The sequence below is a fragment of the Bubalus bubalis genome, chromosome 21 (genome assembly GCF_019923935.1).
Source record: "Bubalus bubalis isolate 160015118507 breed Murrah chromosome 21, NDDB_SH_1, whole genome shotgun sequence".
NCBI lineage: Eukaryota > Metazoa > Chordata > Mammalia > Artiodactyla > Bovidae > Bubalus > Bubalus bubalis.
Genome location: NC_059177.1, coordinates 49,230,748 through 49,254,497, shown reverse-complemented (window position 1 = coordinate 49,254,497; position 23,750 = coordinate 49,230,748). Strand labels below are relative to the sequence as shown.

The 23,750-nt window shown below is 38.1% G+C and overlaps 1 protein-coding gene across 10 annotated transcripts in view; it reads right to left on the bottom strand.

Moving 5' to 3' along the window:
• The window catches only part of DCAF1 (DDB1 and CUL4 associated factor 1), a 101,165-nt gene that overhangs the window by 28,645 nt on the left and 48,770 nt on the right, over positions 1–23,750 (bottom strand). For all 10 annotated transcript variants that reach the window (XM_044933911.2, XM_044933908.2, XM_044933909.2 and 7 more), the window contains 8 exons: positions 14,538–14,675; positions 13,038–13,550; positions 12,647–12,748; positions 9,836–9,994; positions 8,499–8,678; positions 7,819–8,028; positions 6,831–7,000; positions 711–835 (listed from right to left, as the gene is read on the bottom strand). In XM_044933911.2, coding sequence (XP_044789846.1) covers positions 711–835; positions 6,831–7,000; positions 7,819–8,028; positions 8,499–8,678; positions 9,836–9,994; positions 12,647–12,748; positions 13,038–13,550; positions 14,538–14,675 — 1,597 coding nt within the window. The remainder of the gene's footprint in view (positions 1–710; positions 836–6,830; positions 7,001–7,818; positions 8,029–8,498; positions 8,679–9,835; positions 9,995–12,646; positions 12,749–13,037; positions 13,551–14,537; positions 14,676–23,750) is intronic.

Sequence of the window (23,750 nt, the reverse complement as noted above, 5' to 3'; positions counted from 1 at the left end):
AGAAGACCTCATATGCAGTTTTTAAATTCGGGAATGATGCGGAAGTCACCAAGGTTCATGTACAAGCTTTCCTAGGTAAGGAAAGCAAAAACAGTGAGAATAAATAAAAACTTCCAGCAGGAAAGAAAAAGTCCTCAGCCTGGCTGCTATAGTGGCAGCAGAAACCCTTTCTTCTACATATGAATTAACTTAAAAACAAGTGGCTAAGCCTCAGGCTTTCTCCCCAGGGTAGTGCATTCTAGGGCCCACAGCCACTCACATGACTTGCATGCTCACCTTAGCAGCAGCCCTCATCAGCCCTGATCTTAATAAGGGTTTTTCCCCTTTGTTTTTGTGTACAATAACTTATTCATTTGCGCTGCTTGCCAATTATTCATTTTGAGTTGCTTAAATTTTTTGCTGTCTGCCCCAACCCATGTTTCTTCTAAATTCTGTTTTTAGCATAACACTTTGAAGAGTGGAAGGTTTTCAGGAATGCACTTGTACTATTATAGCAAAAATGCCTGTACCACCCAGAATACCTGAGTTCACTAACATGACTCCCTTATTTGAAACTGACGGCATGACTTAAAAGAACTTAAAGGGTACCCTCCTTTGCTACCTTCTGTTCTAGTACTGCAAAATTAGGTCAGTTAAGTAACCACAACCAGAATGGCAGAGGAAAACAAATTAAAACCACGCAATGACAAAAATGGCAAGATACAACCTACCTACAGTGGAGACGGTGGAGCCAGCCTCATCTAGTACATCCACTGATTCTGCCAACTGGAGCTGAATTTTTGGCACAACAGTGAGAATAGCCAGGACATCCAGAGCAAAGCGCACAGTGTCATTCCTGGACAGAAAGAAGAATTAGTCAAAGGGAAACTCGGATACAGCCACAAGAAACAGTCTCTGTTAAAAGAGAGACAGACAGACACAGACAGTGGGTCAGAACTACTTACTACCTGAATGACTCTGTCCCTAGCCATGGCATCACGAGAGGATCTGTAAGTCACCACAACACTAATTTCAAAAAACATGGGTATGGAATTTTCATCTATCAAACTGCTAAGATTAAAAAACAAAGGATAATCTCCAATGCTGGTGAAGATGAGCAGAGACAAATGCTCTCAAACTTTTGGGAGGAGAAAAAAATAGGATACTCCTCTTAGAAAATAATTTGGAAATATGAAACAAGGTTCTTAAAATGTTTGTAACCTTTGGCCCAGGAATTTTACCTTTAGGAATTTGCCCTAAGGAAATAATCAGAAGTACAAACAAGTATTTATGGATTAAGATGTCCATTATCACATCATGTAAAACAGCAAAAGAATTAAGAAAATTTACACAGGAAACAGGAATACCTGTGTTAAATTCTGGACAACTTTGCAGCTACTGACAATTATTTCAAAAAAACTCCTAAGGACAAATGAAAAGGCTCAAAAGACAACAAAACCAAGATACAAAATTTTAAAGCCAACAATACCAAGCACTGGCAAGAAGGGAGAGAAAATGAAAACTCCCATAGACTGCTGTGGGAGAAGTCAACAATATGAGCATTTTCCAAACAATTTGGCAACATCCACTAAAAATAAGATGCAGCCGCATTACAACTCAAACTGTACACATCACATCCTCAAGAGAGACCTCAAAAAGAAGTTCGTGGTACCACTCATTTGACAGGAGAAAAAAAAGAGAAAAAAGGCACTAAATGCCCATCAGTAGGAGAATAAGCCATAGTATAGAAATGTGCTTAGTCACTCAGTCATGTCTGACTCTTTGCAACCCCATGGAGCCCACCAGGGTCCTCTGTCCATGGAATTTTCCAGGCAAGAATACTGCAGTGGGTTTCTATTTCCTACTCCAGGGGATCTTCCCAACCCAGGGATTGAACCTGTTATCTCCTGGGCCTCCTGCATTGGCAGGCAGATTTTTTACCACTGCGCCACCTGGGAAACCCAATATGCAAATATAAGAATTCAAATACGTATCAACACATAAATCTCAAACACTTAAGGGTGACTGAATACCTGAAACTTACATTAAAAAAATAAGTAAAAGTAAGGGTGAAGAAAGCAAGCACAGGTAAGACTTTATACAATTTTAGAATATAAAAAGAGTACTAAATCATTGATTACACACCCACACATATGCATAGCTTAAAAAAAAAAAGAATGGAAAGAATGCGTATCAAATTCAAGGAAACTGGTCACTCTGGGCTGGGGGGCAGAAAATGGAAAGGAACTGAGAAAGCAACATGCCAACCCTGAGTATGGAGTAGTTGTTATATTATTCTCTGTATCTTCATATAACTTGAGGTATTTCATTTAAAAGATGAGTTTAATTAAACACTATAATCTTAATTATGTCTATTTACAGAATTATGGAAAAGAGATTAAAGAAATTAACAGAGGCTAAGAATAATTTCCACTTCTAAGGTTTTGTATATTCTAAGCAAGACCTTCTAGAACAAAATGATGTCCTTTTCATCATAAGGGACTGGAATGCAAAAGTAGGGAGTCAAGAGACACCTGTTTGGCATTGAAGGGACTTCAAAAAGAGGTTCATGGTACCACTCATTTGACAGGAAAAAGAAAGAAGACACTAAATGCCCATCAATAGGAGAATAAACTACAGTATAGATATGTTTGGCCTTGGAGTACAAAATGAAGAATGGCAAAGGCTAACAGTTTTGCCAAGAGAATGCACTGGTCATAACAAACACCCTCTTTCAACAATACAAGAGACGACTCTATACATGGACATCACCGCATGGTCAATACCAAAATCAGACTGATTATATTCTTTGCAGCTGAAGATGCAAAAGCTCTATATAGTCAAAACAAGATGGGGAGCTGACTGTGCCTCAGATCACCAGCTCCTTAGTGTAAAATTCGGGCTCAAAATGAAGAAAGTAGGGAAAACCACTAACTAAGCCATTCAGGTATGACCTAAATCAAATCCCTTATGATTATACAGTAGAAGTGACAAATAGATTCAAGGGATTAGATCTGGTAGACAGAATGCCTGAAGAACTATGGATGAAAGTCCCTAATATTATAAAGGAGGTGGTGACCAAAACCATCCCCAAGAAAAGGAAATGCAAAAAAGAAAAGTGGTTGTCTGAGGATGCCTTACAAATAGCTGAGGAAAGAAGAGAAGAGAAAGGGAAAGATATACTCAACTGAATGCAGAGTTCCAGAGAATCGCAAGGAGAGGTAAGAAAGCCTTCTTAAGTGAAAATGCAAAGAAATAGAGAAAAACAATAGAATGGAAGAGACTAGAAATCTCTTAAAGAACATCAGAGATACCAAGGGAACATTTCGTGCAAAGATGGGCACAATAAAGGACAGAAACAATAAGGACTTAACAGAAGCAGTAAAGATTAATAGGAGGTAGCAAGAATATACAGATGAACTGTACAAAAAGTTATTAATGTCTTGGATAACCATGATGATGTGGTCACTTACCTAGAGGCAGACATCATGGAGTGCAAAGTCAAGTGGGCCTTAGGAAGCATTACTACGAACAACACTAGCGGAAGTGATGGAATTCCAGCTGAGCTATTTCAAATCCTAAAAGATGATGCTGTGAAAGTGCTGCACTCAATATGCCAGCAAATTTGGAAAACTCAGCAGTGGCCACAGGACTGGAAAAGGTCAGTTCTCATTCCAATTCTAAAGAAGGGCGATGCCAAAGAATGTTCAAACTACCACACATTTGCATTCATTTCACATGCTAGCAAGATTATGCTCAAAATCGTTCAAGCTAGGCTTCAGTAATATGTGAACTGAGAACTTCCATATGTACAAGCTAGATTTAGAAAGGCAGAACCACCAGAGATCAAACTGCCAACATCCACTGGATCATAGAAAAAGCAAGAGAATTCCAAAAAAAAATCTACTTCTGCTTCACTGACCATGCTAAAGCCTTTGACTGTGTGGATCACAAGAAACTGGAAAATTCTTCCTAAGAGATGGGAATACTAGACCACCATACCTGCTTCCTGAGAAACCTGTATGCAGGTCAAGAAGCAAGAGTTAGAACCAGACATGGAACAATGAACTGGCTCAAAATTGGGAAAGGAGTATGTCAAGGCTGTATATTGTCACCCTGCTTATTTAACTTATATGCAGAGTACATCATGCAAAATGCCAGGCTGGAAGCACAAGCTAGAAACAAGATTGCCAGGAGAAATATCAACAACTTCAGATAGGCAGTTGATACCACTTTAATGGCAGAAAGTGAAAACTAACTAAAGAACCTAAAGAAAAGTAACTAAAAAGCTGGCTTAAAACTCACCATCCAAAAAACTAAGATCATGGTATCTCGTTCCATCACTCCATGGCAAACAGATGGGGACACAGTGGAAACAGTGGCTGACTTTATTTTTTTGGGCTCCAAAACCACTGCAGATGGTGACTGCAGCCATGAAATTAAAAGACACTTTACTCCTTGGAAGGAAAGTTATGACCAACCTAGACAGCATATTAAAAAGCAGAGACATTACTTTGTCAACAAAGGTCTGTCTAGTCAAGGCTACGGTTTTTCCAGTAGTCATGTATGGATGTGAGGGTTGGAATATAAAGAAAGCTGATCACCGAAGAATTGATGCTTTTGAACTGTGGTGTTGGAGAAGACTCTTGAGAGTCCCTTGGACTGCAGGGAGATCCAACCAGTCCATCCTAAAGGAGATCAGTCCTGGGTGTTCATTGGAAGAACTGATGATGAAGCTGAAACTCCAATACTTTGGCCACCTGATGCGAAGAACTAACTCATTCGAAAAGACCCTGATGCTGGGAAAGATTGAGGGCGGGAAGAGAAGGGGACGATAGAGGATGAGATGGTTGGACGGCATCACCAACTCAATGGACTTGAGTTTGCGTAAACTCCGGGAGTTGGTGATGGACAGGGAGACCTGGTATGCTGCGGTTCATAGGGTCACAGAGAGTCGGACATGACTGAGCGACTGAACTGAACTGTCCCTTGGAAGAATAGCTATGACAAATCTAGACATCATATTAAAAAGCAGACATCACTTTATCAACAAAGGTCCATATAGTCAAAGCTATGGATTTTCCAGTAGTCATGTATGGATATGAGAGTTGGACCATAGAGAAGGCTCAAAGTCAAAGAATTAACGCTTTTGAACTGTGGTGTTGGAGAAGACTCTTAAAACTCCCTTGGACAGCAAGATCAAACCAGTCAATCCTAAAGGAAATAAACCCTGAATATTCACTGGAAGGACTGAGGCTGAAGCTGAAACTCCAATACTTTGGCCACCGTATGCGAAGAGCCGATTCACTAGAAAAGACCCTGATGCTGGGAAAAATTGAAGGCAAGATAAGAAGTGGGTGACAGAGGATAAGATGGTTGGATCGCATCACCAACTCAATGGACGTGAGTTTGAGCAAACTCAGGGAGACAGTGAAAGACAAGAAGCCTGGCGGGCTACAGTTCATGGGGTCACAAAGAGTTGGACACAATTTGGCCACTGAACAAGAACAAAGAATAATTTTTATTTCTAAGGTTTTTGTATAGTCTAAGCAAAAACAAGTATTTAATTCTATTTTTAAAAATTAACTTTTAAAGGATATATTTATTTTTTCTTAAGTAATCCACATATGGATTTACCATTCAAAAAATGTATTTATAACCTTTTTATCCTTTGAGTTTTCATCATCTTTAAAGTAATGGTCTCCAAGTAAATATAATAACCTCCTTTAATACTCTAAAAACAGTGTTTCTGAAAGTGTGCTTGGGGACCCTAGGAGTCTCTAAGACCTTTTCAAAAGGTCTGAAGATTTAAGAAATTTAAAAAATATTTTCATAATAACACTAAAATGTTATTTTTCCTTTCTCACTCTCCTTCTCTCATGAGTGTATAAAGAGCTTTCCAAAGGCTATGTCATGTGTGATGTCACAAAAAGGCTGAATACAGAAGCAGATATGAGATCTATTGAGCCAGATACTTGCTGAAAATCAGCTGGCTTTATTTTGGAAACTTTTCATAAAAAATGCCAATAAGCAATGGGTTCAGATTATTTTTAAATAAGTTGGTAAATATATTTACATTTTCAGTTTTAATTTCTAAAATGCTAAATATCAATAGATTAAAAAACAAAAGCTCTTAAGGGTCCTAATAATTTTTAGTACAGTAAAGGAATCTTGAGACCAAAAAGCTTGAAGATGGCCACCAAAAGTATTCCTCTAGATTTAACTATCCCAGGAATTAGAGTAAGAAACCTCCTGTCTTTATGGCAGTGGGTGGATAGGGCAAGGAGGTCAAGAACCACAGCTTATAAACTTTTTTACTTTGTACCCTCCAGACTCCTCCTTATCCAAAACATAGCTTTCTTTTTGCATCAGCCTCAAATAGAACCTACCCAACTGCCTGATGCCATTAGCTGTTTTTCCCTGAGCCTTGTCCAGCTCTGTTCTAATGGTGAAAACCCTACCAAAAGCAAAAAATACAGCTGTATGTGAAGGTCAAATAAACATCATATATGGTTGCCAAGCAGCAGAGAGACATTTAACATTTAAAGTCTAAGTACAAAGAATACTAGACTCCAGTCTCAGGACGACTTCAACACACTTCTGCAAGCTGTAGCCACATAGATTGCATAATTTCTCTAAGAGTACAGACATGATTCTTGTCTATGGTGCAGTATTTATAATCACCAAGACCAAGCCTCTATACATTTAAAGATATTTATCACACTTAATCTAGTTTCTCAGATTCAAGTCCAAAATTTTAATTCAACAAATATTTGTTAAGCATACACCATGTGAAAACCAACATGAATATTAGCAAAAAGCCGATCTTTGAAACCTCTCTCTGGTCCCACCTTGCATAATAGGTCTTCCAATTGCAAGCAATAGAAATAAGCTGCAATAAGAGCTGGACACAAGACAGCTTGAGGAAGACTTCAGCTGGCTCCCAATACAGCTGCGCTGGGCCATATTCTATCAGAAACTCCATCATTTCCACAATCTGTTCATGAGTATATGAACATGCCTAAAAGGACAGAGATATATTATTAAAGAACTCTATCAATCTGCCTGCTGTTTTCTCCAGCACAGCTCAATGCTCTAAAGATTTTAATAATAAAGCTAAATAATAGTCTTGACACACACTTCTTGAGTCCACAGCCCACATGTGAAATAATAAATGATGCTTCATCTTTTATTTGTAACTAGACTCATAATACATTCTGCCAAAAAAGGTAACAAAATGTTCAAATTATTGGTGCATGTATTTCACACCTTAAGAAGAAAAAGCACCACATAAAATAATTGATTTCTTTTCAATATGTGACTTTTAAAACATGCAGATACTCATCTTTGTTCTAAAACATACTAATTTCAAAAATGATAGTGAAGTAAATTATTGATATACCAGGTTTCAGAAGAAAATTCCACATAGAAGCAGCTAGAATATCTATCTAGTATTTTCCACAGAAAAAAGTCCTTTCACACACATCTCAGTTTATCTTTTAGTTTAAGTATCCCAGCGAAGTAGTAAACTTACAACTGGGAGCAAAGTAAGTTCTCGATACATCTATTTTCTTTTTTTTTCCTTTGGAGCGTGCAGCTAGGATCTTAGTTCCCTGACCAGGGATTGAACCTGGGCCACTGACGTTGAGTCATATAACCACTGTACAGCTAGAGAAGTCCCTACACCCCTACATCCATTTCATTCTGCCTCCTCACAGTGCAAGTATAATCCATTAATGTACATCCCACCTGGACTCCACTGATACCAATGTGCATTTCAGGCCCAAGATGCTACAGACAATACTAACAATGTTTCTTTTTTAGACAAGGTTCTCTCACCTTGTATGGAGGTTGAGGATGAACAAGAATGCCACCTTCAGTCCTCTGAAGAGACTGCTTCACTTGTTCCAATTTAATGGCCAGGTGAGCTTCAAAGTACTTGCGCAAGGCCATGCAGGTGTGTTTACCAGTTTGCCGGCTAGCGAATATTTCATCATCACTCAGAAGTGCACCCTGATCTTCCAAATTTAGAATCTCCAAAGTACTGATCTATTAATAAAGGGGCAAAAGAAGGGGGCAAAAGAGAAGAACAAAAAGGAAAAGGAGAAAAAAGTAAAAAGATTTCAGTAGATTTTTATGCTCAAGAAGATTGATAAACATCAAACATCTGTCTGTACATCATGTTAAGAGCAGACATATGAAAACAAAACACTAAACCTATATTGAAAAATGACACAGCTTTCAATCATGTTGAAAGACACAGAGGCACAAAACTGCTTTTAGAACAAGCAATTCTCCCTGTAAGATTACTATCTTCAAGGCAAGTCTACAATGGCATAGTCCTCTGACCACTTAAGAGGAAGAAAAAGTTGTGAATGAAGGAGGGAAAAAGACTTTATCCATAAAAATGACAGAAAAACCCCTCCAGTCAGAAGCTTCCTCTCTTCAGTGCTGCTGAAGGGCAGCCACATCAAGCAGGACCCCACTCCTCACAAAGAGAAGCCACTGAAGAACCTCACCAAGTTCACCAGACGACGAAGACCATCATAGCGGTCAAAGAGTTCCAACACAGCCCGGAAGGAGAAGCAGATTGAGAAAAACATGGTAGCATGGCAGCATCCTGAGGCGTGTGAACATTCCATTAGCCACAGGGTGTAGTTCACCACATCAGACAGAACATTGTGCGGATGCATGCAAACCTGCAAAGGACAAAAATAAAACACAACTTTTTAAAACGTGGGGGAAAGGAACTTCCAGAAGGTATAAAAAATTCACCAGTGTACATAGGTATCTGCAAAATACAATAATCATTCCTGAGTAAGTCATTCTGATTTAAAGCTTAAGCTGTAAATAAAATTTTATGACTATCTATTCCAAGGCAGAAAACAATCTAAATTTAGAGAAATGTTTAAATTCCACCTAAGCTTTTGGAGTGTCAAACTTTGCAAATATTTTTATCCTTTAATGCTCACAAAGCTCTGTTACACAGGTATTAGGATCACCACTTAACTAATGAAGTAGCTCAAAGATGTAAGGGACTTTCCCAGGCTGATAAAAAGTTGATAAAAGTAAGGGAGCTGATAAAAGTAACTGAGCCTTCTGATACTGAAATCTACAAGTTCAGTATCCATTCACTCACTGATTTGTTTACACACATGATGCTGACTCCTGTCAGACAATGAATTCTGAAGCATTACCCAGGTTTGTTTGGCACTTTTAACCACAATTAATTCTGTACAAATACACACAGATTAGGTTACTACTCTCAAAAGATTACATATCTTTGCAGAAAGCTAGATCTTAATGAGTAAAAAAATTAAAATCAGAAGATTGCCCCATTAATAAATTTGCACAGAAGAATAAAGACACCACCGAGAGGAATTTACCAACTTCACTCTATCAGAAAAGCTACAATTGCATAAAATACAGAAGAATGCTCCAGATATAGAAACAAGGGTTGCTGTGGTGTCTAGGGACCCATTTCTTTTCTAATGTATAACCCACTTACTTTAAAAAAAAAAAAAAATGAAATAAAAAATCTTAACTGGAAAAACAGAAAAACCAGAGGGGTACAGTACCTCTAGAGCCCTAAGAACAACTGGAATGATTTTACTATCTCTACCACAAACTGTCCTGTTAACATACACAAAGCATCATCTGTTGTTTTTATAACTGACTCGAAAATGCAAAATGTAACTCTACTGGGGGACACCTGAGAAGAGCCTGAAAATAGAATGCCCTTTCATTAAGGCCTAATCCAACTGTTTAATTGTCTCATCCAAATGCTTTTCTGTGAATGCATGAGAGTAGTCCCCACCCTATAACATTCCCATACATCTGAATGGACTGGACTTACTCTTTCCATGGCATCCTGGTTGTAAGACAGGTAATACAAGCACATGGATACACCAGTTGCAGCCATAGAAGGACGAGGAATTTCCAGTAATTTCTGTACTCCACCGTGCGCAACAAATTCTGTGGCAAACTTATTGTGGAGCAGGAGAGATGCTAGATGCTACACAAAGAGGATACATATTACCATGGAACAATCTAGAACAAATATCTCTTCACAGAATATTAAGTTGCTAAATACAAAGACTCCTTAGAAGTAGACAACCACCCCCTCGTAACAGAAGTAAAACCAATACTGCTTAAGGGAAACAAAAAAATAAGCAAACAAAAACTAGAATTCGGTAACATTGCCTCCTAATACCAAAGTTTTCATGATGGTGAAAAACAAGAAATGAAGAATACTACTGTACATTATGACACACTCCTGTAACTGTTTTATTATTACATATCTTCCCTAATGGATTTTTGTCACCCTTTCCATTTTAATCTTTTTAAACATAATCAGCTTTATGTTTTAGCTTTGGCCCAGTCACTGATTTACCCAAAACTCTGCTTTCTTTTAAACTGATACTTGCTTATATCCTCAAAAACAAACTTCAAAAAACTAGTACATTTCTGGTACTAATCAGAATGCACTTTAAATAGACTTTATCAATAATACATTTCATAGCCTCTCTGGGTGGACCTGAACTGGGCAATTTAAGGGCAGGGAGTGCAATGCAAGCAGCAGGCTACTCAATGACTTTGAATCCAGGCCAACATGGATGCAGCCTCATAACTAGAGCTCCCCCTCCTGTTTCTCACACCAAAGTGTCTTCTGGGTCATGAGACAGGCAGCAAGCAGGTACAGACAAAACGATACAGATTTGTAACTGATACTTGTACAAATTTCACCAAGGTCAATAGGTGTGTACCCTCTTCAGACATTCTCTCAATACACAGACTCGGACTAATCCTTGTATGTAATTCAAACCCCTTCCCTATTAACTTTTCTTACACAAACCTCTACCACCAAGCCTTTCCCTGCTGCTGCTAAGTCGCTTCAGTTGTGTCCGACTCTGTGCGACCCCATAGATGGCAGCCTACCAGGCTCCTCCGTCCATTTTCCAGGCAAGGGGGGGATTTTCCAGGCAAGAGTACTTTCCCTAAGGAACAGCTAAGCCATGTATGGTTCCCTCCCCAATACTCAGACCACTGCATGTGCTTTTTTCTCAAAACCACTACCATAAATTGGCAGTTCCACTGCCAGAATCAGCAGCAGGGAAAACAGAGAACAAACAAAAAGGTTCTTGGTAAAGATTGAGCCTAATTCTAGTTGGCTCAACATAGCCCATACGTGGCTCACCTCACTCTTGTGGGCAAAGACTCTATTTTCACTCCTTATACTGTACCTCCATATAAGGTCTAGTTCTTCATTTACTATTTTAACCCATTTTGTTTCTACTAACTTCAACACTTACCCCTTCTCCTGCACAACTGAGTCTTCCTTTTGAACAAAACCGTACATATAACTTTCTACACTTTTTATTTCCTCATAAGAAAGATCTCTTATCTGGTTTTACCCTGTTCATCCTTATTCCATTTTCTCTAACCCCTTATATGATTCTGCATAGAAACAGGTGAATAACGACACCCATTATAGGTTCTCATACAAAGACCTACAGAAATAGCAACTGCCCAAAGCCCTTCTTCCACTATTTCCTTTTCAAGACAGGATGCTGCATATGAAAGCAATACCTTGGGCCACTGGAGACAACTCTGACCTCCAGCTTCATCCCACTGTTCAAAGTAAGATCATGAGTTTGCAAACTTTATACACATACACACACTGCATTCCACACACAGGATACATGTTACTTCAATTTATGTCTGACCTCCTCCAAACTTAAAATTTCTGGGGTCTGCAAGTCAAATTTCATCATTTCTATTTAATTCCAATACACTTTGGAACTGTGCTGGCCAACACAGTAGTCATTGGCTACATGTGGCTAATTTCATTAAAATTAAGTTAAAAACTCAGGGGCTCAGTGGCACTAGCTACATTTTACATGCTCATTTGTGGCTAGTAGCCACTGTACTGAAAAGCACAAAGAATATTTCCATCATCACCAAAAGTTCTATTGGACAATGTAGCTCTGGAATATCAGGAATGAAATTATACCTTTAAAGAGCGAGAACATCATCTCTTTTTCAGAGGTTTTGTCTAGAAGCTACTATTTCTCAAAGAGAACAGACCATTCCTTCCTTTGTGCCCCAATACTTCTGTCACAACCTCTGTATTTAAAAAAAAATCATAGGCTTACATGCCTGGCTCTCTCAACCACATGATAAGCAGCAGAGACTTAATTTATTTGTCTAATATTATAAACATCACAGAACAGTACTGTGTCCATTAGTTACCTGCTAGGTAGAACTGTAATAGCCACAATGTTATTCATTCAACTTAACCTCTCTCCCTTCAGATTACCTTAATCATGAAGAGGTATGGATTTAGTGGGCTACACATACCTGCCCACCTATACTTAGCCCTTTTGCAGCCTAGAAATTCCTTTACTTTCACTGAATTTGGGTATGTCTCTATTTCTTTATTCATTTTCTGATTTATACTCTAGATAACCTAACATCATACAATATGTATACAGTTAATAACTTGGTAAGGCTCAACTCTTCTATTTAAACAAGAAATGTGTTGCTACTGACACATCTGGTAATAGAAGCATTCTAAACAATAAAATCCAGAGATGTTATATACCAAAACACACAGACAATCCACATTAATTAAATGCTTGGTAACTAATATTTTCAAGAACTTTACCTTGAGTGCCTCAAATGTAAGCAGGACATCATTAGTTTGTTTTAAGTCAATGTAGAACATCATCAACTCCCGTGATCCAAGCTGCATGAATATGGGAAGTAACTGAAATGAACACCAAAAACATGTCTTAACATTTGAATTTATTTTCACATATTTCCTGACAGAAGACTAAAGAAACCCTTCCTCCCTCCTTTATAAAGATAAACATATAAACACATTTTGTTCGAAAAGACCTTATCAGGAGTGACTTCCTTAAGACTTTACCAGTTTGACACAGACTTTTCTGTATTAGAATGAAAACACATCAATGTATAATATGCCACCACAAAATACCCCAGAAATAAACACAGTAATCTTAAAGCATGAACACTACTTTTCCCAGTAAGCTTACCTCCTGATATTCTCCTAAAGGGGTCAAATACTGGAGAATAAGTCGCTGCTCAATAGCAGGAGTCATAGGATAAAGGGTATAATTGGTGCCAATCACCCAGGGGGACATTTCTGACCAGCTGCTATTAGACAATTCAACAAACATGCGGTCTGGATCGGATGATGAAAAACCCAACTTTTGCTTGGCTTTCCTGAAGCTCTCTCTGTCAGCCTGTTTTGTTGACTTGTTTTTCCTCAATGCCCCTTCTTCAAGTTTCGTTGCTGAGTTCACTCTGCTACTGGTCTTGTGGCCTGACTCAAGATGAAAGGAGATCTCCATGTCTCCAGAAGCTTCCTCTTGTTCGCCATCCACTACATCTACAGCCATGTCGCCATAGTCCATATCCACAGCTTCTTCATCCAGAGGCAAAAGGGGTTCAGAGGAGAGCTTTCGTGGGCTAGGACGCTTGCTTTCTTGCCTTGAACCTACTTCTTGAAGCTGCAGCTCCCTCAATCTTCTAAGCACTATTGCCACCTATCAATAGATATTGGAATAAAACAGATTTATCTCTTCTGTATCTTAAAAGAGTCAAGTAATTCTTACTTCCATTTAAGGATACTCAGACAGTTATCTCAATGACTGATAAGAGTACAGATCTGACAAGCATGTTGACTTGATTCCCACAGCTTGATGAAATAAATAATGGCTAAAAGTCTCATTCCCCATAAAATTTCCAAGAATCTAAACCTAAATCTAAATCTAAATCTGCAGATAAAACCTAATTCACAGCACATCTGTCTGGATCATGCTGGACCAGACCATCACATTTGAAGGGGCAGACACTAGGTATATTCAAAGTTTTTTACAAGTGTCTTTGAAAATGAAACATGAAGGTTTTTCAAACTTTTATCTGTATTCTGTTAAATACTGTCATCCACATTACACATAATTACATAAGCTATTTTTCAAGTTCACCACTTATGTTTTCCTTTAGGTACTCATTTTTTGGTCTGATCCAAAACTGTAGTAATATGGTTAGTTTAAAAAAAAAAAAAAAAAAAAAAGAGTGATCAGGCCTGCAACTTAAACTGCATTTAAAAAAAAACAAACAATGGTGACTAGACGAGAAGAGGGGTGAATGGATGGATGAGTATGTCATAAATATAAATATAGTAAATGTTCACAATCAATGTAAGTGGTCTATATACAGGTGTTTGCTGTTAAATTGTATTTTGCTATATGTTTGAAATTTTTCATAATCCAAATGTGGGAAAGGAAGAGGGAATGGTACTGTTTATCTGGTACAAACTATCATGATCTTTGACAAAATGAAAAACTGCTATATTCAAGTTAAAAAAAAGGTACAGTCAAAACTCTTACATAAGGTAAGAGTTAAAATACTGATATTATAGCTATACTTTAGTAAAATGAATAAGATCTACTGACTCAACTTCAGGTAGCAAGAAAGAATGAGTGAATATACTATCTTACATGAAAAAGTCACTCTGACACGGCCCTTACCAGCTGTGAGTTCTCATCCCTGTAGTTGGCAGCGATGTCTTGATTCTCCATAGCACCTCCTAACAGACCAGTAGAATATGTCCTCAGTGGCTGATCAGCCTCTCGGGCCCATTTGAAAAGGTTCTCAACAATTCCTTCCTTTAGTAAAGGAAATGAAAGAGTACAAATCAGATGGGTCAAGATCTCATAATTCCAGATATAAGCAATGACTTCAGTTGATAAAAAAAATTTTTTAATAAAATATTTCAATATTGCTCATAAGATTACAAAATCTAAACAAACTAAATGTACTACAGTAGGTGGTTTAAAATAGCTGTGCATCTGTGAAACAGTCCTATTTATCCACGAAAACTCAAGCTAAAGATCAACTATCACATAATGTAGCTATTAAGTCCCAAAAGGTTCCATAACCAAGCGTGGAGTACTAAAAATTCTACGTGCCTCTTTGAAGTTCACAACGCACAATTAACATTATCAATGTCTAAGAAGTCCTCCATCAAACAAGTGTTTAACTCCACATATCCCACTCTTAGTGTTTATTATGAAATAAAATACATAAACATGTACAGTCCAAAGAAAATGAAAATCACCTCTGTGATTTACCAATGAGTTTAAGAAACAGAAACCTCCCATGTGTCCCTCCCTACCATTTACCTCCTTCCTCTCCAAAGGGTATCTACCTTCCTAAATTTTAATAATTTTGTTGTAGAGCTTTTGTTAAATGTTATAGGCTTTGACCTGTATAAACTGTGTGTGTCATATGTATTTTTCTGCAACTTGTTTCTTTTACTCAACTTTATGTTTTTTACATTCATCTATACTGTTATGTGTAACTATCACAAACAGTACCCAACATAAGACAGGCCTTACATACAATTACTTAATCCTTGTATCAGCTTTGTATGATGGACAAAGTACTATATTTACAGAAGAGAACACTGTCACAATGAGGTTAAGTAACTTACCAAAGTCACAAAACTAGTAAGTAGCAGACCTGGGGTCTTATCCCAGGCAGCATACCTCCAAATGCTCTTCACCTCCATGTTCTGCTGCTATTTTGTTCACTTAACTTTTACTTTTTGTATGCAAATATGTTCCTAGAGTAGACACCTAGGAACAGAACTACTAAGTCACAGGTGTGTATGTTCAACTTTACTAGAGGCAGCCAAACTATTTTTCAAAGGGATCACAACAATTCACATTTCCAACATTGAATAGTCCATTTCTTTTAATACATCTTTACTAAAAGTTGACCACTATCAGACTTTTTATTTTTTGTAATACGGTGGATATGAAAATTTAATGCTTCATTTAACTTGAATTTTCTCATTTACTAATGAGGTTTAGCATTTTTTTCATGCCTTGTGATCATTCATACTTCCACCTTCTGTGAAATACTCATGTCTTTTACCAGTGTTTCATGATAAGCACAAAGTCTTAATTTTATGTAATCATATATAATAATATTTTCTTTTAAACTGTGTGCACTTTATATCTTAAATTCTTCCCTAAGGTCATGGTGTTATTCTCCTATATATTTCTAAGTTTTAAACTTTCTTCAAAAAAGTTATTAATACTCTGAACAATACACTTTGAGAAACTTTGTTTTAAAATACTTACTGATGTGAAAACAAACATTATCATCTACTTTAAGTGTCTTCCATTCCTCTTTCTGAACAGCATAAAAACCTTTAAATACTAACTCCAACTATTCCATCTACATGTTACCCAGAATTTGTTCCCTCTTTTGTCCCCCAAAAACTGTAGTCAATATTTCTAGGTTTATAGAAGTTGTCTGAAGACATTTTCTACTATGGCCTCTACTGATGCTGTGGCAAAACTTGCTGTTAATTTGCAGGAATCTTTTTTACTCTAGTTGCTTTTAAAATCTTTTGTCTTTGGTATTCTTCTTTGGGCTTTCTGAATCTGAGTGGTCATGTCTTTCATTTATTAAGATCCTAGCCTCATCTCTCTGAATACGGCCTTTCTATTCCGTGCATGCATGAGAGAGAAAGAGAATCTGAGTGGTCACGTCTTTCATTTATTTGTTAGATCCTAGCCTCGTCTCCCTGAACACTACCTTTCTATTCTCTTGTGTATATGTGCATGTGATCTTTGTGCCCTCACCACACAGCATGTGGGATCATAGTTTCCCAACCAGAGTTAAACCCATACTCCCTGCAGTGGAAGCGGGGACTGTTAACCACTGGACCACCAGGGAAGTTCCTTCTTTTTCTGAAACTCCTTTTAGATATGTTCAAAATTTTCTAATTCTAGTCTCCATGTCTCAACTTCTTTCATATTTTTCTTCTCTTTTCTATGCACTTCATTACTGATTATCCTGTCAGATATCCCAGTTCATTAATTCTATCAGTAGTTATGTTGAGACTTTGGTCTATGTCTATTAAATTTAAAAATTCAATAACTGTAATTTTCCTTGGTTCATTTTCCAAATGGCCATTTTTCCCAGTCTTATAATTCTGATTTTTCTTTTTTTACATTCAATGATTTTTAACTATTTTAACCATTTTAAGTGTGCAATTCAGTGGGATTAAGTACATTCACAATGCTGTATAACCATTATCACTATATTTCTAGAATTTCATTATCCCAAACAGAAACTCTTTATCCCAGTTTTCAATAATGGATAGAACTGAACAGAAAATCAAGAAGGAAACAGAGAAGCTGAACAACACTGAAAATCAATTCAATCTAAAAGACATAGAGATAATACTCTATCCAACAAGAGCAGAATATACATTTTTCTCAAGTACAGGTGGAACATCTCCCAGAATAGACCATATGTTAGGCCACAAAACACATCTTAATAATTTTAAAAGGGCTGACCTCTTACAAAGAATTTTTTTCAATCACAATGGAATGAAATGTGAAATCAATAACCCAAGAGAAAACTGGAAAATTCATATGTGGAAATTAACAGTCATAACCAACCAATGGGTCAAATTAGAAATCACAGCGAAATTAGTACCTTGAGATGAATGAAAACAAAAACACAACACACCAAAACTGATGGGATGCTACCAGAGCAGTGCAAAGGGCAAAATTTATAGCTACAAGTACATAAAAAGAAAAAAGGTCACAAATTAATAACATAATTATATACTTCAAGAAGTAAGAAAGAGCAAATAAAACCCAAAGATAACATATAAAAATAATAATAAAGTTTATAGTGGAGATAAATAAAATATCAAATAGAAAAATATAGAAAATTAATGAAACCAAAAGTTGTTTTTTTGAAAGGATCAAAAAAAATCGACACAGGGCTTCCCTGGTGGTACAGTGTTAAGAATCCACCTTGCAAAGCAAGGGACATGGGTTCGATCCCTGGTACAAGAAAATCCCACATGCTAAAAAGCAACTAAGCCCATGTACCACAACTACTGAAGCACGTGAGCCTAGAGCCCACGCTGTGCAACAAGAGAAGCCACCACAATGAGAAGCCTGGGTACTGCAATAAAGAGTAGCCCCAACTGGCCACACTAGAGAAAGCCCAAGAGCAGCAACAAAGACCCAGCACAGCCAAAAATAAATAAGTAAATAATTTTTTTTAAATTGACAAACCTTGAGCTAGATTGACCTCAAGAAAAAAGACGACAAATTACTAGAATCAAAAATAAAAGGGAAGACATTACTACCAATTTTACAGAAACAAAAAGGATTATAAGGGAACTCACTGGCAGACCACTGGTTAGGACTGTGCTTTCATGTTTGAGAGTACAGGTTAGGTCCCTGCTCAGGGAACTAAGGTCCTGCAAGCCATGTGCTGCACAGTCGAAAAAAAGAGGGGAGGGAGGATTTCAGGAGAACACTATAAACAAAAAATTCAGTAACTTAGGTTAAATGGACAAACTTCTAGAAACACAATCTACAAAAACTGACTAATGAAGAAACAGAAAAACTGAACAGACGTACAACCATTAAGGAGGGTTAATCTGTCATCAAACCCATCCCAAATAGAAAAATCTAGGACCAGATAGTTTACCTGGTAAATTCTACCAAACATTTAAGGAATTAATACCAAGCCTTTTGAAACTCTTCCAAAAAACTGATGAAAAGGGAAAACTTCCCAACTAATTCTATGAAGCCAACATTACCCTGATATCAAATACCCTGATACAAAGACAGTACAAGAAAACTAGATATCCTTTATGACTATTGCTGCAAAAGTTCTCAAAACATACTTGCAAACTGAATTAAACAGCATCGTAAGAGATTACTGTATATACCACAACCGAGTGAATCTACCCAAATGTGCAAATACGGTTCAAAATGCAAAAATCAATCTATGTAACAGACCACATTAACTGAATTCATGTGAATTAATTTTTGTGAATTAGTAGAAAACCACATGACAGTGTCAACTGATAAGAAAAAAATATCATTTGACAGAAGTAAATTTAAGGGCCTAGATCTGATAGATAGAGTGCCTGATGAGCTATGGACTGAGGTTCGTGACATTGTACAGGAGACAGGGATCAAGACCATCCCCATGGAAAAGAAATGCAAAAAAGCAAAATGGCCGTCTGGGGAGGACTTACAAATAGCTGTGAAAAGAAGAGAAGCGAAAAGCAAAGGAGAAAAAGGAAAGATATAAACATCTGAATGCAGAGTTCCAAAGAATAGCAAGGAGAGATAAGAAAGCCTTCTTCAGCGATCAATGCAAAGAAACAGAGGAAAACAACAGAATGGGAAAGACTAGGGATCTCTTCAAGAAAATTAGAGATACCAAAGGAACATTTCATGCAAAGATGGGCTCGATAAAGGACAGAAATGGTATGGACCTAACAGAAGCAGAAGATATTAAGAAGAGATGGCAAGAATACACAGAAGAACTGTACAAAAAAGATCTTCACGACCCAGATAATCACGACGGTGTGATCACTGACCTAGAGCCAGCTGGAATGTGAAGTCACGTGGGCCTTAGAAAGCATCACTACAAACAAAGCTAGTGGAGGTGATGGAATTCCAGTTGAGCTATTTCAAATCCCGGAAGATGATGCTGTGAAAGTGCTGCACTCAAGATGCCAGCAAATTTGGAAAACTCAGCAGTGGCCACAGGACTGGAAAAGGTCAGTTTTCATTCCAATCCCAAAGAAAGGCAGTGCCAAAGAATGCTCAAACTACCGCACAATTGCACTCATCTCACATGCTAGTAAAGTAACGCTCAAAATTCTCCAAGCCAGGCTTCAGCAATATGTGAACCATGAACTTCCTGATGTTCAAGCTGGTTTTAGAAAAGGCAGAGGAACCAGAGATCAAATTGCCAACATCCACTGGATCATGGAAAAAGCAAGAGAGTTCCAGAAAAGCATCTATTTCTACTTTATTGACTATGCCAAAGCCTTTGACTGTGTGGATCACAATAAACTGTGGAAAATTCTGAAAGAGATGGGAATACCAGACCACCTGATCTGCCTCTTGAGAAATTTGTATGCAGGTCAGGAAGCAACAGTTAGAACTGGACATGGAACAACAGACTGGTTCCAAATAGGAAAAGGAGTTCGTCAAGGCTGTATATTGTCACCCTGTTTTTTTAACTTATATGCAGAGTACATCATGAGAAACGCTGGACTGGAAGAAACAAGCTGGAATCAAGATTGCCGGGAGAAATATCAATAACCTCAGATATGCAGATGATACCACCCTTATGGCAGAAAATGAAGAGGAACTAAAAAGCCTCTTGATGAAAGTGAAAGTGGAGAGTGAAAAAGTTGGCTTAAAGCTCAACATTCAGAAAACGAAGATCATGGCATCTGGTCCCATTACTTCATGGGAAATAGATGGGGAAACAGTGGAAACAGTGTCAGACTTTATTTTTCTGGGCTCCAAAATCACTACAGATGGTGACTGCAACCACGAAATTAAAAGACGCTTACTCCTTGGAAGGAAAGTTATGACCAACCTAGATAGCATATTGAAAAGCAGAGACATTACTTTGCCAACAAAGGTTCGTCTAGTCAAGGCTATGGTTTTTCCTGTGGTCATGTACGGATGTGAGAGTTGGACTGTGAAGAAGGATGCGCGCCGAAGAATTGATGCCTTTGAACTGTGGTGTTGGAGAAGACTCTTGAGAGTCCCTTGGACTGCAAGGAGATCCAACCAGTCCATTCTGAAGGAGATCAGCCCTGGGATTTCCTTGGAAGGAATGATGCTAAAGCTGAAACTCCAGTACTTTGGCCACCTCATGTGAAGAGTTGACTCATTGGAAAAGACTCTGATGCTGGGAGGGATTGGGGGCAAGAGGAGAAGGGGACGACAGAGGATGAGATGGCTGGATGGCATCACTGACTCGATGGACTTGAGTCTCAGTGAACTCCGGGAGTTGGTGATGGACAGGGAGGCCTGGCGTGCTGCGATTCATGGGGTCGCAAAGAGTCGGACACGAATGAGTGACTGGTCTCATCTGATCTGAAAAGCCCTCTCATTAATAACACTTCATAGGGCTTCCCTACTGGTCCAGTGGTTAAGAATCCACCTTGCAATGCAGGAGACACTGGTTCAATCCCTGGTCCAGGAAGATCCCACATGCCGCGGAGCCCATGTGCCAACTATCAGGCTCTAGAGCCTGTGAGTTGCAGCTACTGAGCCCACGTGCCTAAAGCCCGTGCTCCACAACAAGAAAAGTAACTGCAATGAGAAGCCTATGCACTGCAACAAAGAGGAGTCGAGGGTCCCCTGCTCACCTCAACTAGAGAAAGCACATGCAAAGCAACAAAGATCCAGCAAAGCCAAACAAACACCAAACAAAAACCACACTTCATAAACTAGGAACAGAAGAAAATTTCAACAAAATTAAGGACAGTTATGAAAAACAAACAAACAAACAAACAAAAAACCAGAGCTAACATTGCATGCAACAGTAAATTAAAGACTGACAGGCTTTCTCCAAAGATAAGAACAAGACAAAGATGTCTGCTTTCACCACGTCTATTCAACATAGTTGTTATTCAGTTGCTAAGTTGTATCCAACTTGAAAGGGGCAAGAAGAAGAAATTCAAGGCATTTATTTTGAAAAGGAAGAAATAAAATTAGCTCTGTTCACAAGTGACATGATCTTATACATAAAAAAAAACTACAGATTCAACACCCCCCAAAAAAAAACTTATTAGAACAAATGAATTCTGCAAAGTTGCAGAATACAAAATAAATACACAAAAATCAGTTACATTTCTATACGGTAGTAATGAAAAATCTTAAAAGAAAACACATCCAATCACTATTTAACTGGTGACTCTTACTCATAAAGGATTATTTGCTGGGATACTTTGTAATTTTTTTGTAAACTCACTTTTCCTGAAAATTGTTTTTTCTGTGAGAATCCCTTCTGGATTGTGAGAGCTTCCCCCGCAAGAGTTTTATATTTGCTTCTTCCAGACAACCAAAGAACATCACTGATCCAGAACAACGTTGTTACTGTTGTTCATCGACTCTGGGGTTGCCAATCATATAACAAAACTTTGAAACATATACCCAAGTAAGGTCCGTGCCCAGAATCGGTCAGAGGAGACTACCTGCCTTGCCCCTTAGACTGAAGTGAGAGACTGAGAAATCTGTCATCTTCCCACAGCATAAAGCAGATATTTTTCTTTTCCACTGCTTCAGTGAAGGTCCCTTGGGAGTCCCAGTTTTATGTGGAGGTCAAGATCCCTGTTCTAACTCCTCACCCAAGATTCTGTCTCTTGTCCTCAATTATCACTTCTGTTTTACAGTTCCATCTTCATTTCTGGCACCTAGGGATTTCACTCTAAGAGTTTTTTTTTTACAGTTTACCTGGAATTTGAATTTGTGTGCAATAGGAGAGTTTATAGGTTACCCTGGTGAGTCAGCTTGACAGATCTGGGTCTCACCCCTTCTGTATTAAAACCATTTCTTTTCTCTCTCCTTCTGAAATACCATAGATCATGCTTTTCTTCCTACCTCATGGGATACTGTGAGAATTAAGTGATAGATACAAATAAAAGGCTCAGCACAGGCCTGGCACTCAATAAACAGGAGCCATTTACCTAACTGACCCCTAACATGAAGGATAGTTTTATCATAAAACACCTATTAAAATTTTAGGGTAATCTTAATGTTTCAGAGTATGAAATCTTAGAAATGTTGACCTAAAAGTTACAATTTCTGAAATTTCATTCTCTTCAATTTTATCCCTCTGACCAATTCTCCAAGCCAGGTTTCAGTAGTATGTGAACCATGAACTTCCAGATGTTCAAGCTGGTTTTAGAAAAGGCAGAGGAACCAGAGATCAAATTGCCATCATCCTCTGGATCATCAAAAAAGCAAGAGAGTTCCAGAAAAGCATCTGCTTCTGCTTTATTGACTATGCCAAACCATCTGGCTGTGTGGCTCACAATAAACTGTGGAAAATTCTGAAAGAGATGGGAATACCAGACCACCTGATCTGCCTCTTGAGAAACCTGTATGCAGGTCAGGAAGCAACAGTTAGAACTGGACATGGAACAACAGACTGGTTCCAAATAGGAAAAGGAGTACGTCAAGGCTGTACATTGTCACCCTGCTTATTTAACTTATATGCAGAGTACATCATGAGAAACGCTGAGCTGGATGAAGCACAAACTGGAATCAAGATTGCCAGGAGAAATATCAATAACCTCAGCTATGCAGATGACACCATCCTTATGGCAGAAAGTGAAAAGGAACTAAAAAGCCTCTTGATGAAAGTGAAAGAGGAGAGTGAAAAAGTTGGCTTAAAGCTCAACATTCAGAAAACGAAGATCATGGCATCCAGTCCCATCAGTTCATGGGAAATAGATGGGGAAACAGTGCAAACAGTGGCAGACTTTATTTTTTTGGGCTCCAAAATCACTGCAGATGGTGACTGCAGCCATGAAATTAAAAGACGCTTACTCCTTGGAAGGAAAGTTATGACCAACCTAGATAGCATATTGAAAAGCAGAGACATTACTTTGCCAACAAAGGTCCGTATAGTCAAGGCTATGGTTTTTCCAGTAGTCATGTATGGATGTGAGATTTGGACTATAAAGAAAGCTGAGTGCTGAAGAACTGATGCTTTTGAACTATGGTGTTGGAGAAGACTCTTGAGATTCCCTTGAACTGCAGGGAGATCAAACCAGTCAATCCTAAAGGAAATCAGTCCTGAATATTCATTGGAAGGACTGATGTTGAAGCTGAAACTCCAATATTGTGGCCACCTGATGAGAAGAATTGACT